Source organism: Diadema setosum, chromosome 4 (genome assembly GCF_964275005.1).
Source record: "Diadema setosum chromosome 4, eeDiaSeto1, whole genome shotgun sequence".
Lineage (NCBI taxonomy): Eukaryota > Metazoa > Echinodermata > Echinoidea > Diadematoida > Diadematidae > Diadema > Diadema setosum.
This window is the reverse complement of record NC_092688.1, coordinates 17,134,985-17,152,296: the sequence shown is the minus strand read 5'-3', so window position 1 is coordinate 17,152,296 and position 17,312 is coordinate 17,134,985. Positions and strand designations below refer to the sequence as shown.

Genomic DNA, 17,312 nt, shown 5'->3' with positions numbered 1-17,312 from the left:
AAACTTTACATGACGGGCAAGAAAGTAGGTTCACCGAAGGTACTAAACATTTAGTTGATTCTTATAATGTGCACAAGTCATTGCACACATGCACTTTCCTAAACATACATTGTATGTGACTTGATAAATCAGAAGAGTTGCCTCAGTAAGAGTAGGTCTCTTGATCTTGAAGGTGACACACATGTTGAAATCAATTCTAATTAAAATCAAATTTTGGATGCATGCCGGAAACACTTAAAAGATGAGGAAGGAAAAATCTTAGAAGACAAATTGGCTTTCATCACCAATCAGCTTTCAAACCTAAAATCCCAGCAGGCTTCTATGCCAAAATAGATGTCAAACTGATACATTATTATGATCTTAGATATTACAGAACAACATAATGTATGCTTTCTGGTAAATCATTCATAAGTTAGACTCTATTTGCTTGGCTCACTATGAAACTGGACAAAGAAAGATTAGGGTACACACTCTTTTCCAGACTACAACCTAGAAATTCTGCCTAGCAACACCATACCAGAATGACAAACAATAGAAAAATAACACAAAATTTTTCTTTCGCACGACACTTTTCCTAACATAGTGATTATACTTTTTGCACTCAGTTAAAAAGCAATAAAACATAAATCATCTTTGCTTTTGTGCAGAAATTGCTGTTTCATTTTCTATGACAATAATTCTTACCTTTAACTAGAGGTGCTCCATAGTGAGAACACTTGTGTCCGATGGCGCTGAACTCACCGAGCTCCTTCACCAGAAGTGCCTTGCCAGTGCCAATGTCCACTTCTCGCATTCTAGTAAAGTGATAGGCAGCATCAAGATAAACCGTATTAAGTGTTTGCTCTTCCTCTCCCCACTTACGGCACATTAGTTAGGTGAATGCACAATGTTACGAACATGATGTTTTTCAAAGTCCTACTATAAAGCCATAGGCATAGCAAAATATTTTATGACAATTGAAACATTTATATGAAAAGGTTGGGCCAGAAAGTGAAGTTCTCTTCAGTATGCTCACTGCATCAAATGACTAAACAAACACAATACAATCAGAGGGAGTTCAATCTCAGTGTAGATGCAGAAGGATGCTAATTCCAGGTCTCTCTTGATGGATGATAACTTTGTATAAGATGAGACAAAAAGACTTAAACACCCATCTTTCTATTTTTCAGGACTGCCCGGTAATCAGATTGCAATAGCTATCCCTTTGAATAGGCAAGCCAAAAGGTATAGTATGTACATGTAAAACAGAGAACACAGATCATATATATCAAACTATAGTATTGTAAAACCATAAACATTTGCGGCATAACATTTTTGCAAATTGGAGCGGACAACTTTTTTGCAGCATGAAATTTTTGCCAATCGCTAATGACATTCAATGCATTGTGTAGACAAACACTAAATTGTACATGCATTTTACTTTTGAGAATCTTGGCTCTCTGTGAAATTCACAAAAGTTTAATGCACCCCAAAAATGTCTGGTTTTACAGTATGAAACCCTCAAAATAATGAAAAAGAGTGACATATATCTTACTCTCCATCTTTCATGTCATCCACTTTGCACACTATGGCCTCCAAGCCAGGTGCGTGGGTGCCAGTGCCATTCTTCACCGGTCCCTTCCCAGGGGCCTGCTTACTGGTACTTTTCGTCCCATCTGCTGCGAGATTAGGGGTGCCACCGGGTGGGGCAGGGGAGGAGTTAGAGGGTGTGGCAGATGAGGTGGGTATGGAAGGGTCAGTTTTGGCAGGAACAGACAATGGACTGACTACAATTTGTGCACATGTAAAAGTGTAATATATTCAGAGAAATGGGTGTGTTCATACATTGAATCATGCACATTCATGAGGTATAATAAAGAATAATATATATCAACTCAGGTGTAGAATTGCAAAAGGAACATTGCACCGTAGTGTAAAGGAATGCATTCCACACAAGTAGAAATGTAGTGCATATATTGCATTATGAGCAACAATGAGCATGTGTGAAATGAAAAGAAATATGAAATTACAATAAAAGATACAAATACGGACCCCAGAATGTATGTGGTTGAATACAAAACATTTAATTTGGAATGCAAATCATATAGAATGGTAACACAAAACATTTAATTTGGAATGCAAATCATATAGAATGGTAACACAAAAATGGCAGAATGTAATAAATATCCATGAAAATAATAAAAAGAAGGCATAACAAATCATATTTACAGACACAATAACACAAATTGCCAATAACAGTGACATAACAATGTCAGGGTATATATATATCCGAATGATGGAAAGATAAATAAAGAAGTGGTGGGAGAAAAGGTGAAAGAAAACTGTAAATATTTTTCTCATTTAAAGATGCAGCCTATGAATCAAACATTTACATGGATTTGCTAATAAAGAGCTGATAAAAATGAATGTTATAGATATTCTATTAAACTTTGCTTCCACTCTAATATGAACATCAACACTTAATGTGTGTCACTTCTACAACCAAAAGGAATGAAGGTACATTATGCTTATTTTGCTACCCATACAACAAAATAAATTATGTCATCGGAGACTTGCATTTTGCTGGAACAGAAATTGAAGGGCAGACAGACGGCTATATAGATAGACAGATAGAAAGAAAGATAAAAAGATATATAGATAGACAGATAGATAGAAAGATAAAAAGATATATAGATGGACAGATAGATAGAAAGATAAAACAATAGATAGCTTGATAGATAGACAGGCAGAGACCTCATGCCGCACATTTTATAGATTAAAAAAAACAAACAAACAAACAAAACTTCTCATTGCGCAGCAATAATGTTATGAGAGTTTGCAAAAAAGAGTTGGAATCCTATTATTATTGAAGAGAAAAACTGCATGGCTGGAAACAACTTAAAAGTCACTTTATCACATTACAATCTTCTCACTTCAATAATTATGGTGGTACCAAAGTTTATGCTGGTATGTCCTTGAAGTGAAAACTGATCTCCATGGTCTTGCAGAGTAGGACTGTCTTGGTTTTATGTCTTACCAGGGAAATGTCTCTCTTCCATCTCCCTGGTCTTACCTTGACTGACTGTCTGGTCTTTGGATGAGCACCCTCCCATGGCGTGTTGTGTCGGATGATACTAACTTCAGCTGGTGTTCAATATACTTCAACTCATATAATGGATGAATTCAGGGCTCTCTCGCAAACTCCTTCAGCCCACTGTCATGGCAAATTCTTCAGTGGCATCTGTTGCATGGAAACAAATCACCACAACTGAAAATAATCAAGGAGTCACTCAGCACTGTATTCTTTCTATCTGTTGTTGTGTGTAAATGATGAAATATCACCAGGAATATAATCACCGGCAAGAAAATGCAGAGTAAATCACCAACCCAATTCCATACTTGGCACAAACCCCACTACACTTGGTACAGTCTCTAAGCTGCAAATGCAGAATGCACACAGACACATATATCTTGTTTAAGAACTGCATATCAAAATTGTAAATATATTTGACTTAATGCTGATTCATAGTTTAACACAAAGTGCTTTCTATCAAATTGCCGAATCATTCAGGTCTATTGACAACTGAGCTGGTTGGATGCTCAGTAAACAAGTGACAAGGTACCTTGTTTTTACAGATTCCTTCCAACCTATTGGTCAGCAAATTTTGATGTGCCAGAGAAGCAGTACCATTTAGAATTCAATGTGCACTATTTTGATTTGAGTACTGGTGGACTTTGACTCGGTACATTTATTTACTCAAGAAATCCAGGTCAGACATTTCAGTCACCCGTCTAAACAAACATCACAGTTTGATACTTTCAGTCAACTATGAAAATATGAATGGCAATGAAAGAAAGAAGAAAAAGATTACAATAACCTGCAAATTGCCTTGGAGTGACATATAACTGTTTTCATTCAATCAGCCCTGTGGAGTAATTTCACAATCAAACTGCTTCACCATGAGCATTCCAGTTTTTAAAGTTTGTAAATTAGAAGAAAGAGTCTACCTTGTAGAGAAAGCTGTTTGAGTGGGTGCAGTGATATCGGGGCAGCAGATAAATGGAAATTTATGCAAAACTTGGAGTCAACAACAGTATTAAGACTATTTCAGGTTCTTGTATAAAATATACAGCCTTTAAAATGTATGGTAATGTCACTCAAAATACAATTACCAGTAAGTTTGCATAGGCAGAATGTGACACAGATTAAACAAGAGTAACCCAAAGTGATGTTCCCTTAAAATCCATAATTAGAACTATAAATCATGACAACTTGATATACTGTCTGTGACGCATGCATGTCAGATTCACAATTGATCCCATTAAAGGACAAGTTCACCTTCATATACATGTGGATTGAGATAATGCAGCAATATAAGTGGAACACATCAGTGAAAGTTTGAGGAAAATTGGACAATCCATTCAAAAGTTATGAATTTTTAAAGTTTCTGTGCAGTCACTGCTGGATGAGAAGACTACTGCAGTTGATGTCACATGCGTACAATGATGTAAGGAAAATGTAAAGAGAATTCCACAAAATTTCTTTTTTTTTTAAAAGTACACATTCTCTCAACTTGTAACTGATATATGTTAAGGGCAATATTACTCCCCCTGCCTTCTGAAAGAGGCAAGTCATGTGCTCTTCTATTATGCGAAAAAAGTGAAAATATGTTGAATTTTCTTTATAGTTTCTTTATATGGTTGTACACATATGACATCACAAGCTGTAGTAGTCTTCACATACAGCAATCACGGAACTGAAACTTCCAAAATTCATAACTTTTGAATGGATTGTCTAATTTTCCTCAAACTTTCACCTATGTGTTCTACGAATATTGCTGCATTCTCTCAATCATCATGTTTATGAAGGTGGACTTGTCCTTTAACATGAACAGCAGCAAGCCAAACCATGTCATAGCACATCATTATTTATGGCAGGAAATCAAATATGTTCTGAAATCCACTCATATGTGTACATAACATCACATGACTTCACATTTACAATTCTTGCTAAACTGAGAATGATATGTTATCTCACCTTGAAATCTGCTTAGTTAAGAGTTTTAATGTGTATTCTAATTACTGTACACATTTACTCAACCAGTTTAGATATTTGTAATTCCACTACCCCCCCCCTTCTCTGAACTACACTGTACATTAAAGAATGATGTAGACACATGCACACCCCACACACACATTCACATAAGTGGAGCTACAATTGGAGCACCTGTACACTTCCATCACACATCTTCTTGTTCATCCCTTTGTAACAATGACACGACAAAATCTTCAACCTTCTTCCCACAGCACTTCGTGGATCATCCCACAACAATTCACACTTCACCTCACACCTGTGACTTTCAAGAGACATCAGTACCACAGGCAGCATACTATTTTTTTTTCTTTTACACTGGTTAACACAATGATCTGGTGTCTGCATGGTCTCTTAAAACTTAACTTGTGTAAGTATATTATGTCTAGCTGCAAATGAGTGGACCATAAAAAGTATTGCAGTCACAAAACTAATAATCCACAATTCTTTAAATTTTCTACTGACTTAAAGAAAAGAAAGGAAAGAGAAGGGGAGAGAGAGAGGAGGAAAATAAATGATGGTCGGAAAGGCAGAGAGAGAGAAAGAGATGAATGACAATAATATGTGGGGGTTCAAATGATTGTAATTTTGTAGAAATGTTCTATTGAATATGTTCATGGGGTAGAAGAAGGAATTTATTTCCAAAAGCAAAAATGACTTTACAATACAGCTGCAAAACAAGGCAATCAATACTGAACAACAAATTATATGATAAACTACTGGCAGCCAAGAGTACCTACGTATCTAGGTTTAACACTCCGTAAATTATTGATTTTCAATCCACCACACAATGATATTGGTTTCAAGCCTTCCAACACCCACTGAAAATCGGGTGCTGTTCATTATTCCGAAGGTTCGCTATTCCGAAGGTTCGTTGTTCCGAAGGGTCGTTAATCCGAAACACGCAAATTCCCTATACCTAGAGGTTTGTTAATCCGAATATGAAAAGGGGTTCATTAATCCGAAAATTTGTGGCATTATTCCGAAGGTTCGTTATTCCGAAGACCGGTTAATCCGAAAATGAAATTCGGAACAATGAACCTTCGTAATAACGAATCTTAGGAATAAAGAGCCTTCGGAATAACGAGCTGTAACTCTGAAAATCAACATGCAAGTACACCCAAGGTGTAAAGCTATGACATAGCATGTTATTAACACGTTGAGGATGGGCTGATTTTGCTACAACATGCATTTCCCATAGACACCTGCCCAGGTATATACTCAGAAGTCTGCACGCCTGCTTGCCTGTCTGCTTCTGGCTTGGGATGAAATAAAGGATAAAAAGGCAAGTTTCAGACAGTATCAGTAAAATATCATCTTGGGTTTACTCTTGCCTTAATAATACTTTGGCTGATGGAAAATGTGTATACTGGTATGCTGATGTCAACACATCCAGTGTGTGCTGTCAGAAGGAGGGTATTAGAATGAAGTCTACAGTATTGGAATCAATAATTAGGGCCACAGGCAGCAGTTGAAATAATTGGGGTTTTCCCAGTCCATGCAGTACGTTCATAAGCTTTTCATTATAGCAAGTCAACTGTGAATAGACTAAATTCATCATCCTTGACAGACATTCATTCAGCCTGAAACCTTAAAACTTTGAGGATGACCTGATATTGCTGTAACACGCATTTCCCATAGACACCTGCCCGAGTACACTCAGGATTAGTCTTCAATGGGTTAAGGTATATGAAAAACAAAAGTATCTTGTCACTCCTTATAAAATATGGATATCACATGATCTGAAATGTAAAATCAGCAAAGGGCATGAAGCATTCCAAGTGATCCAACAGACTGTACCTGTAATTCTGTTCTATCTATTTATGTACACAGTAAAAGTGGACATTTTCACATATTCCTTGCAACATGAAACTAGTGCGAAAATGAAAGCACTCGATCTTTTTTTTCTTTTTTCTTTTTTTGGCCTATTATATGTAATACCCTACTTCATATTTTGTTTGAAGCCCGCAAGATTTGTCTTACCTGGCTGAGCACAAAAATAACTCATGTAGATATTTCCACTTTTAAAGTGTCTATATACCTGTCTGTCTGTCTATCTATCTATCTATCTATCTATACAAATTCAGAACTTTTAACATCTCACACAGGAAAAAAGGACTACAAACTACACAACAACCAATGAAAGGAAAATGCATCATGCCACAGTCATGTTGACCATTTAAATGGACACAAACTTAGCCCACTATGCCAGTAAATGCTGCTGACTGCTTGTGCATGCATGATCAATCTATATATGCAGTACTGATTCATCAGTGTCTATGATCTGCTAATTGCCATTAACAATGTATGGCGACTGAAATTGTTGCAACATCTCATCCCCCAGGCTAGCTGCAATTAACTTTGTAATTGCTTCGTAATGAAACGTCCACAGCACAGAACAATCTATTAAACATACTTGATAATGAAATTATGGAGAGAAAGAAAGAGAGAGAGAGAGAGAGAGAGAGAAGTAAATTTTAAAGTTCATATACTGCCATATTATATGAATATAGTGATGAAGTCTCTAAGACTGAATACTTCAAATGTACAGAAAAAACCCAACAATTTCACGTTTGTACAATGTAGTTATAATGAGTAACAGTGTATGTGACTGTACTCCATCTTGTGTCAAACGATTTCACATCCCAACCCCCCTAAATAGATAAAAGAATAAAAAATCTTTGATTGTTTAAAAAGTAGCAAATAGGAGATGGAGACAAAGTCCTAAATTAGCTACCAGTGTCAAACAAAAGAGAGGGAGAGAGAGAAAGAGAGAAAATACTAACCACTCTAAATTCATTGTAGTTTACTAAGCTGTTTTATCCCTGGATGACAGACAGCACCCCCATGAAAAGGTGGATCTAAATGATTGCTTATGAATAAAATTTATAAAAACAACTATGTGCACAGGATATTATAGTCAGGGCTTGACATTAGAGGAGGCTTTTTGGCCCAGGGCCACTACAAATTTATGTTGGGCCACCAAATTTCCCAGTAAAAAAGGTTATCTTTTGGTGGTCTGATTGGCAATTAGAATTTAGAATGAAATTTCATTATATTTCCTTTCATTACGGGCCACAACGTTTTGTTTTGTTTTTGTTTTTGTTTTTGTTTTTGTTTTTGTTTTTTTTTTGGGGGGGGGGGGGGAGGGGCATCAAAATTTTACATTCAAAGATTTCAGTAGCCCGAATAGGCCACCAAAGAAAAATGTAAATGTCGAGCCCTGTTATAGGTAATTGTGCCTGTTCATCATAATGTTGGATCACTTGTCACAGATCTATGAGCAAATAAACATGTTAGGATGCACCTGCTTGTTGTCTGACAAGGCCAACATTTCCAAACACAAAAATGCATATTTGTATACAATACATTGCTGTGAAATGTCCAGGTTTTTGCTTTTCATTATAAAGCTAGCTAAAAGTAAACACTGAAATTTCCACACTCCACTAGATTGCATCAATAACCACTAACAATTAGAAGTTAACATTTTTGTTTATCACTCCTCAAACAAAAATCCACACTTTAAACACACTGTGTGCCACAAAACTTACCCCATTCAGCACTGGATCCATTCAACATTCACGATTACGTATTATACCTGCATTAAAGGACAAGTTCACCTTCATAAACATAAGGATTGAGAGAATGCAGCAATATTAGTAGAACACATCAGTGAAAGTTTGAGGAAAATTGGACAATCGATGCAAAAGTTATGAATTTTTAAAATTTTTGTGTTGGAACAGCTGGATGAGGAGACTACTAAGGCTCGTGATGTCATATGAGTACAACAGTATAAAGAAAATGTAAAGAAAATTTAACATATTTTCACTTTTTTCACATAATAAAAGAGCACCTGACTTGCCTCTTTCTAAAGGCAATGGGAATTACCCATAACACATGTCAGTAACGAGTCAAGGAAATGTATACTTTTTTCAAAAGATGAAATTTTGTGAAATTCTCTTTATATTTTCCTTATATTGTTGTACGCATGTGACATCATACACTGCAGTAGTCTTCTCATCCAGCGGTGACTGCACAAAATCTTCAAAAATTCATAACTTTTGAATGGATTGTCCGATTTTCCTCAAACTATCAATGATGTGTTCTACTAATATTGCTACATTCTCTCAATCCTTATGTTAATGAAGGTGAACTTGTCCTTTAAGCAGAATTAAAAGTGTTCATCCCTGTGCATAAAACACTATAGAGACACACTCTAAGGGTGACACTTGCTATAATTTGTAGACAGGCACCGATTTTATACGAACCTGTGATGATGACCTTGCCATGACACTGAGGACAAACTTTTGATGTCTTTACACAACTGCCTGCATACCGACACTGTATGGCGCAATATGTTTGATAATTTGGTATTAACTTTCATAGACTGTGCGATGGGATATCTCTGCTGTTTCAAATGCCAAAAGTTGAGGGCAATGTACCATGGAAGCATACATTTCCATTGATGCATGTACATGTACATGCATAGTCTGAACATAAAGACTTCTTACAAGGCAGAATGTGCCTGCAGGTAGAATGGGGTCTAACCCTTTCAATTCAACAATCTCAAGATGCTGTTGACTTTGAGTACCATAAAATTAAAGTCAGACCTAATCTTGCAACACAGTATTTAACTGACAATTCAATTCGCTACAAACCAGTTTCTAATCTCCGTTCTACTTGGTAGTTATGATCCAACTCATCTTGTAGAACTTTCCTACATTGTAGATTTAATCTATCATATTGTATTCTGGCACCAAAATGTTTTGGCTTTTATGCTCCCAAAGTACTGGTACTGTACGGAATACACTACCGTACCCCAGTCAATGAGAATCCTTAAATGGGGTGTACAGTTCTGGTTGAGGTTAGGATTTAGCTTTTAATGTTTTGCGAGATATTGAGAAACCACTCTATGAGATGTCAAAGAGCATGCAACTTTAAGGGGTATCAAAAGTTTATTTGATGAAAATTGGTTTGGAAATGGCCGAGATATCCAAAAACAATGTAAAACAAAGAGATCCTAATAAAAGGCGTGGCCTGTCGCCTTTTATTATCACTTTTTTTTTTGGATATCTCGGCCATTTGAAAACCAATTTTCATCAAATAAACGTTGAATCCTCCTTAAAATTACATGCTCTTTTATATTTCGTAAGAGGTTTCTCATTATCTCATTTAGGAATGTTATAAACCTGAATCCCCACCTCAACCAGTACTGTACAGTCCCTTTAACATTCACATTATATAAAAATCAACATAAATCATATCTATTCTGTAAATTGTAATATAGTATAGATCTGTTATTTTAAGACCTGTAATTCTACAGTATAAGTGTAGTTTTGTATTTCTAAACATTGCATTTATTCATGTTATGTCATTACCACCTTTTGTAAGACTGTGTTGTCATACATTGTACCTACATGTACTGTGAACCATTATAACTATTATCATTATAATCATCATTATCATTATTATTACAGAAGTTACTAGTAGAATGTGCCTAAGTTTTGCCTTGTTTATCATGAAAAGTATAAAGAAAGCATTCTGCACATCTAGACATATCATGCACCAGCATTCAATTACCATCATCATGGCTTGTTTACCATCCATTCTGAGCATTCAATCAATGAACATGGTACCCTGTACCTTTCCAGTCATCAGCAGTGTTGCTTATGGCCTACTTCATTTAACCATGCAGCCTGCCATACAAATTATGTAAACACAAACAGATATTCTAGACAAAGGTATGTAAACTCCAAAAAACAAACAAACAAACAAACAAAAAACAGTCATGCTCATAAAGAGTAGACTACACTGTCTTACGCTGTTGCCAGGTACCCGCAGCATATAGTAATCACTTCCTATCGTGTTATCCACAGGAAGGAGTAATAAAGTATCATGTTTCATTTGACAAGGCTGTCAATTGGTATTTCTTAATCTATAGTTGCTAACACTACTACGGTATACTGTAATACAAGTGAAAATGTTTGCACATTCCGCCCAACATCAAACTAGATAGAAGATAAAAGTACGCTAAATTTTTCAGTGTCATATATAATTTTTTTTTTATTATTGGTATTTTGATTCCACGGAATTAAAAACGTATATGTGACATTCATCTTACCTGGCTGATAGTGATGAACTAGTTGCAAAAAAAATTTCCACTTTTACAGCAACTAATGCATATAAACAGAGTCTTTCCCTGTACAATGTATTTAACATAGTAAAACACAGTGCACAAGCACCTATCTTACGTCCAATACAGGTGTAATATTAAGACACTTTAAATATTTCTTCAATGAATATCCAAGCTTGCTATGAGCACTTATTTAGAAAACCCTTCATAATTAAATATAAACAACAACAAAACCTGTCATTTCATCTAAATTGAGGAAGAATATTGTAGTGAAGAGTAGACAGGACTGAGGATTGATCTCTGTAAGTACCTTGTTTATCTTTTCCCCCAGTGTAAAATGCGCAACTTCATTAAAACTAAAAGTGCCTCAATTTACATTACGCTTACAAGTGGAACATATGATCAAGTAATGTAGACTGTTTATAAATTTGTGAAAATGCAGCACATAGAATGCCATATGTTACTCCAATAATATAGATAAAAACATACCGGACTTTCCCTTTTCCTCCCAAACAGCAAGTGTCACAACTGTTTCCATGTTTCATGGAAGCTGTATGGCTATGAACACCCCCCCCCCCTTGTGATATCACAAACAACACAAGTCACTATGTAAGAATGCAGAGATCCTCTTGAACTTTGATTATTGATACGTGTGGAGAGAGTACACGCCTGTTGAGAAATACCGGATGAAGACCCAGTGGCAGTCCACTGGCCTCCTCTTGCGGCAGACAGGAACACAAGAGGGACAACAAACATTGTGACAGGGATTGGAGAGGGGCTGTTACTTGCTATCAATCCAATCTAGTACCATACACTGACAACTGATCCTGATCATATTCTATGGAATTGATTTCTTAAACAGAAAATAAAGAAAAATTGCTAGCTTTGTCTTGCAATATTTTTTTTTCACCTATTGAGATTCAGCCCTACCAAGCAGCCTCACTAAAAGAGATTAAAATCCACATACACTTGTACATGTGAGTTATACTGAAGTATTGACTATTTAATGTCTACACATTTATATGCTAATCACTACTGCATTTTTGTGGATGATGAGCTTAAACTTAGGGCTTCTCATTACATACATATTTTATCACAGAAAATGCAAACACATACTTTACACTCAGATAGAAGTGATAACAGATGCATGGATATCCAGCTCATATAGCATTTTAGTATGCTAATTTGTTATGCTCACACTCCAGATATTGATGCAAGGACAAATTCATGAAATATGCATGCAATGCTATACTAGTACCCCAAGTTATGCTCACATTTCATGTCAAAATCAAGTGGAGGTTTGATCAGTAATCAATCTAAATGCAGGAGTAACTCCAGTACAGAGTTAGATGTGTACACATAGACTTAAAAGTCATTATCAAATTCTCTAATTTCACTTCTATGAGAAAGCTGTTTAAATACAAAGTCTGGAAATAACAGTACAGCCCCTCATCAGCAAAAGAATTAAAAGAAATGTGATGATATGATTTAGAAAGGGGTTTGCAATATTTCCAAGTGTCAGGAAGTCATAATTATTCTAGAGACCTGTGAACAATCTGAAAGAGAGCTGCTTTCAAGCCTGGCTGCTTTGGTCCATGTGAATATGACAATTCTCGATATAAAAGTCTTCATGTTCTTGTGCATAATAAGACCCTGTATAGTATAATAGGACTTTTGCAGAATTGGGAATCAATACCACATGTCCAAGAAAATTATTAGAGCGTATAACATTATCATCTTCTTGATTCTCTTATCTGGGAAGAGCTTTAAAAATGAAATGGATTACTGATCCCCTACACACAAACTAAAAACTGAAAGTGGGTTGTTTTGCAAGAGTCATAAAACAGTCATAGAACCAAGACAACTTTTCTACAAGCATATAGAATATCATTTCACATGACAAATTTTTGCAGATTCAAATTAGTGTGATTCTCTTCCATTGATCTTCTGAATGTGTTCCGCTGCATACTTGTACACAAAATATTTCCATGATGACTAACTATACACAGCCCAGTCGCTGTACATGGTACGTCGTGACAGGGCTGTACGCGCGCGACCACCAACCACTAGGAGAGCGACGTAATCGTATTACAATAGCTTTGAATTTTGATACTTAACATCATTTTTGTCACCTCAAACTCAACAAGTATACTTTTCAATATTTACTCTACATCTGATGCTATCAGTATTCAAATGTACGCAATGAAACTTATCGAAATTGATCATCATATCCAGCATGTCCACACGGTACACAATCTTTCACGCCAGGCCTAACTATACACAGCCCAGTCGCTGTACATGGTACGTCGCGACGTACCGACGGTCAGGAATTGCGCCAGAAAGTGTCATTTATTTGTTCCACGGACTTATCGCAAGTGGTCTCCATGGACCCAGTGTGGCGAACTATTCTTCTGTAATAGAAACATGCATTTAACGTGAGTAAAGTATTCTGTTTAAAGGAGAAAAGTATACATTTTCCTAAGTTTTGTAGTTGTGTTGAGGTTCCTCACTTTGAGGCTGCATGCCGCGCTCGTCAGATGCTGTTTTCGCATAGCGTAACAGCGTCTGGTCGGGCTACATGATGACATGTTTTTCTTTAATCCACCTTCCGTCAAAGACCTTTTCCTGGGGAACTTGCAACAAATTTTCAATACAAATTCTATCATAAATTATAAAACCATCTATTGTTTAGTCATATTTTCTTTTTCTTTTTTAAGGAAGTGTAAATCACAGACAGTTCAGAACACAAAACTACCTAATAGACACACACCCTGTGTCTTAAAAGTACCAACAAACAGGGAGTATTTTATGTGTGTGTATAGCAAATGACAAGATCAGAGGTCTATCAAATCATGAAATACCATGACAATGTGCAGTGATTGTTAAACTCTGCATGTCATTGCATAGTTGTGTAATAATGTCATTATCTTGGCCTTCATCAACAGATTGTTGCTAATAAGGTTCTTCTAGACTACTAGCTGGCTGACAGAAGCTTGGTTGCCATGCCAATGTCAACAATGCATCCAACAGAACTGCAGAACCTTGGTGGAATTGCTTTGTTTTGTTTTGTTGGTTGTTGTTGTTGTTTTTTTACCTTGGCCAGTACATGTAATCAAGCTGTGAATCTGCAACAAGTAAGACTATCAAGCAAAGAAAAAACTATTTAATAGTGTTTGTTATACTGAACCAGTTTTCCAATAAGAAAACGAGAAAGAAGACAAAATGGTAAAAATTTAAGGGTAATGCACAATGGATAAAAAAAAAGTACCAACTTGATACAAGAGGGCAATGAGGCCTAGCTCTTACACAGGTATTGCCTATCAGATGTAATGTTTGTTGTCAATGACAAAACTTGAAGTCGAGCCACCAAATTTAAAAAGACACTATCTTTTGGTGGTCTGATCAGCTCATGCAACAACAATTCAAAGTGAATTTTTAAACTTCCTTTCATTTTGCGATTTTTGGGCCATTGCATTTCTTTTTCAGGCCACTAAATTTTCAGATTCAAAGATTTTAGTGGCCAGAACAGGCCTCTAGAGAATAAAGTTAAATTTGAGCACTGATCATGGTAGAAATATTAGACTACTTGCTCTTCCCTGCCAGGAGTTCCCCTGGTATGCTACAAAACTTACAAATAGTGATACAATGGCTACAAATCACAAAATCACAAACAATGGAAACACATCTAGTGCAACATGTTGCAGAGTAGGGTTTAAAAGTAGGGCAATCATGCACTCACTCGATAATATAGCCTTATAGTTATAGGGCCGTAAAGTGCACAGTTGCCAAAAGGAGGACCAAATGGAATCAAGCTATTTATGACTTGAAAGACTGGTCAGTTTCTGCTGTTGGAACAGACAAATATTGTCAGAGTAGATTCAGTAGAACCACTTAAAAGTTGATAGTTACTTCTTGCATCAGGGCTGCATTTATGCTGCAAAATGAAAATTGTGGACTTCTTAAAACATTCCAGTGGCAAAAAAGAAGACAAATACAATACAGATACTCATGACATTTTCAGCCATAAGAAACTTTTGTGCTGAACCAAAAAACTACACCAGTTTCTATGCAAGGGTATACTTGTGTTACTGGCACATCATCAATGAATATTTATCAAACTTTGAAAAACAAAACCAAACATAATTATACAGCCTAACTTCATCAGTGACATCACCTTTGCTCAGGCTATGGTTTGCATTTAGAGTATACTAATTTTCTATAGGTGCCGAGGTCTAATTATTATTTGTTTAATAGAACTCTAACGTTAGATCTTTTCACTGCATGGTAGGTGATGATGAAATGGAAAGTCTATTTGCTTTCAGAAAATTGCTCGCATACCATTGAAAATAAGAGCCATAGAAATAGCCGAAAACTCACTCAATTGACACAAAAAAAGAAAAAAAAATGTTTTGCAAGTGCAACTTTACTTCGGGTAAGGTACAAAACACTGACTGAGCATCTTTTTTTTTTTTTTTTTTACTTATAGGGCCGAGAGTCTAACTGTTAGTGTTAGTCACTCACCATTAGCATTAGGCATGTTCTAATACTTCTAACGTTAGAACTTTCTAAATCTTGAACTTGGGAGAGATTAGACTTTGCTTCTACAACTTGTACAAGCTATAATTTCGGGAATCTGCTGTAGATCTACATCGATTTGACCGATCTTGGGCAATCCTGAAACCTATAATGTGCCTGATAAAGAGATACCCAGATAGGCTACCCATTCATTACCCACAGACGGCACAGCCCAGACCCTGAGCCTTGCCTGTCGGGACGGCACATCAGCCGGGGACGGTAACTCTCCCGGTATACCGTACCAGCCGCTGTCGTCAGTCGCAGGCCGACTCTCTCTGGAGAGTGGGGTGGGTACAATTATAAACATCTCATTTAGACTCTGAAAGAAAAACATTAGCCTACTTAGAACATTACTAGACCTAGATAGCTTCGTCCTACCTGTCCACCAGTGTATTTCCAAATGTTTTTCGTCAATCAGAAAATAGGTTTTATGCCGAGTCAGAATTTCTGTTGGAGCTGCCAGATAGATGCGATCATCACACGTCGTACGCACTAACGTTAGTTAGCGGCTTCAAGCGGTATGCATACACAGTCGCTTGACAACGTCCGACCCCTCCACTCCATTCATTCAGTATGGAGGGAGTTTTCAATTATCGATACTACATGATCGAACAAAATTACGACAAGGTGAGTTCCTACTCCATGGTAATCTACGCGAGGCAACAGTAGACTAGCGAGATACCAACAACTCGATATTGGAATATCGATACTAATGACCAGATTTGTTTACACACTGGCCATCCCCATCCTTATACAGGCAGTTTTAACGGCTTCCTCGCACAACATTGGCGTCAGTCCTACCTGATCACGATCCTGTGGGGGAAACTCGAACAAGGTACTGAGTACCTGTACCTACAACCGGGAAAATCAAATCACAGTTCGCAGAATGGAGATCCTCCCGTCGACGCCAACGTCGTGCCCGTGGACCAAGGTATGGACGCCGGTATCAGACGATGGATTACTAGGTTGGGTTTCGACACTAGAGGAGGCTAAACGAGTACGATCACTCTTCGAAGTCGCCAAAGAGATACGGTTTATAGGGGAGAAGAAAAGAGGGAATTTTGGTAGCTTCACGAAACCTGCTGATGTCGGGAAAAATGTCACTTGCACTGCGATTGTCACGCCCACTCCGGGTCGCACCCCTCCACAAACTTCAAAGACTTCAACCGAGACGCCATCGCTGAACCCTTCTTCCTCCTCCTCCTCCTCCTCCTCTTCCTCTTCATGTCCCCCTGCTGCACCTGACAATGCCAATGGTACAGCAAACACTGTATTATTCAACCAATCCACCACTGTTGCTGGCACAATGAAAAATGGTGAGAATAAGAAGAGATCCTATGGTTTCCAAAGGATCCCTATAGGTTATGATTTTCATATAATGTTACTGATTTTGTATAGGTAAAACTTATACTAAAAGATTGCAATGAATGTTGATATGTAAATGCACCATAGAATAGTGATGTAACTGTTAAAATGTACCGGTATCATATTTTTGGGTAAACTTGGCCCCTTTACGACGCCATTCAAGGGGCC

At 37.0% G+C, this 17,312-nt stretch overlaps 1 protein-coding gene across 1 annotated transcript in view; it reads right to left on the bottom strand.

The window, feature by feature from the left end:
* Nucleotides 1-16,259, bottom strand: part of LOC140226958 (apoptosis-inducing factor 3-like) — a 41,922-nt gene extending 25,663 nt beyond the window's left edge. The window contains exons 1-4 of the mRNA XM_072307392.1: nt 16,158-16,259; nt 3,053-3,220; nt 1,535-1,655; nt 685-794 (exon numbers count right to left, since the gene is read on the bottom strand). Coding sequence (XP_072163493.1) covers nt 685-794; nt 1,535-1,655; nt 3,053-3,092 — 271 coding nt within the window. The 5' untranslated portion in view covers nt 3,093-3,220; nt 16,158-16,259. The remainder of the gene's footprint in view (nt 1-684; nt 795-1,534; nt 1,656-3,052; nt 3,221-16,157) is intronic.
* Between the last annotated feature and the right edge of the window lie 1,053 nt (nt 16,260-17,312).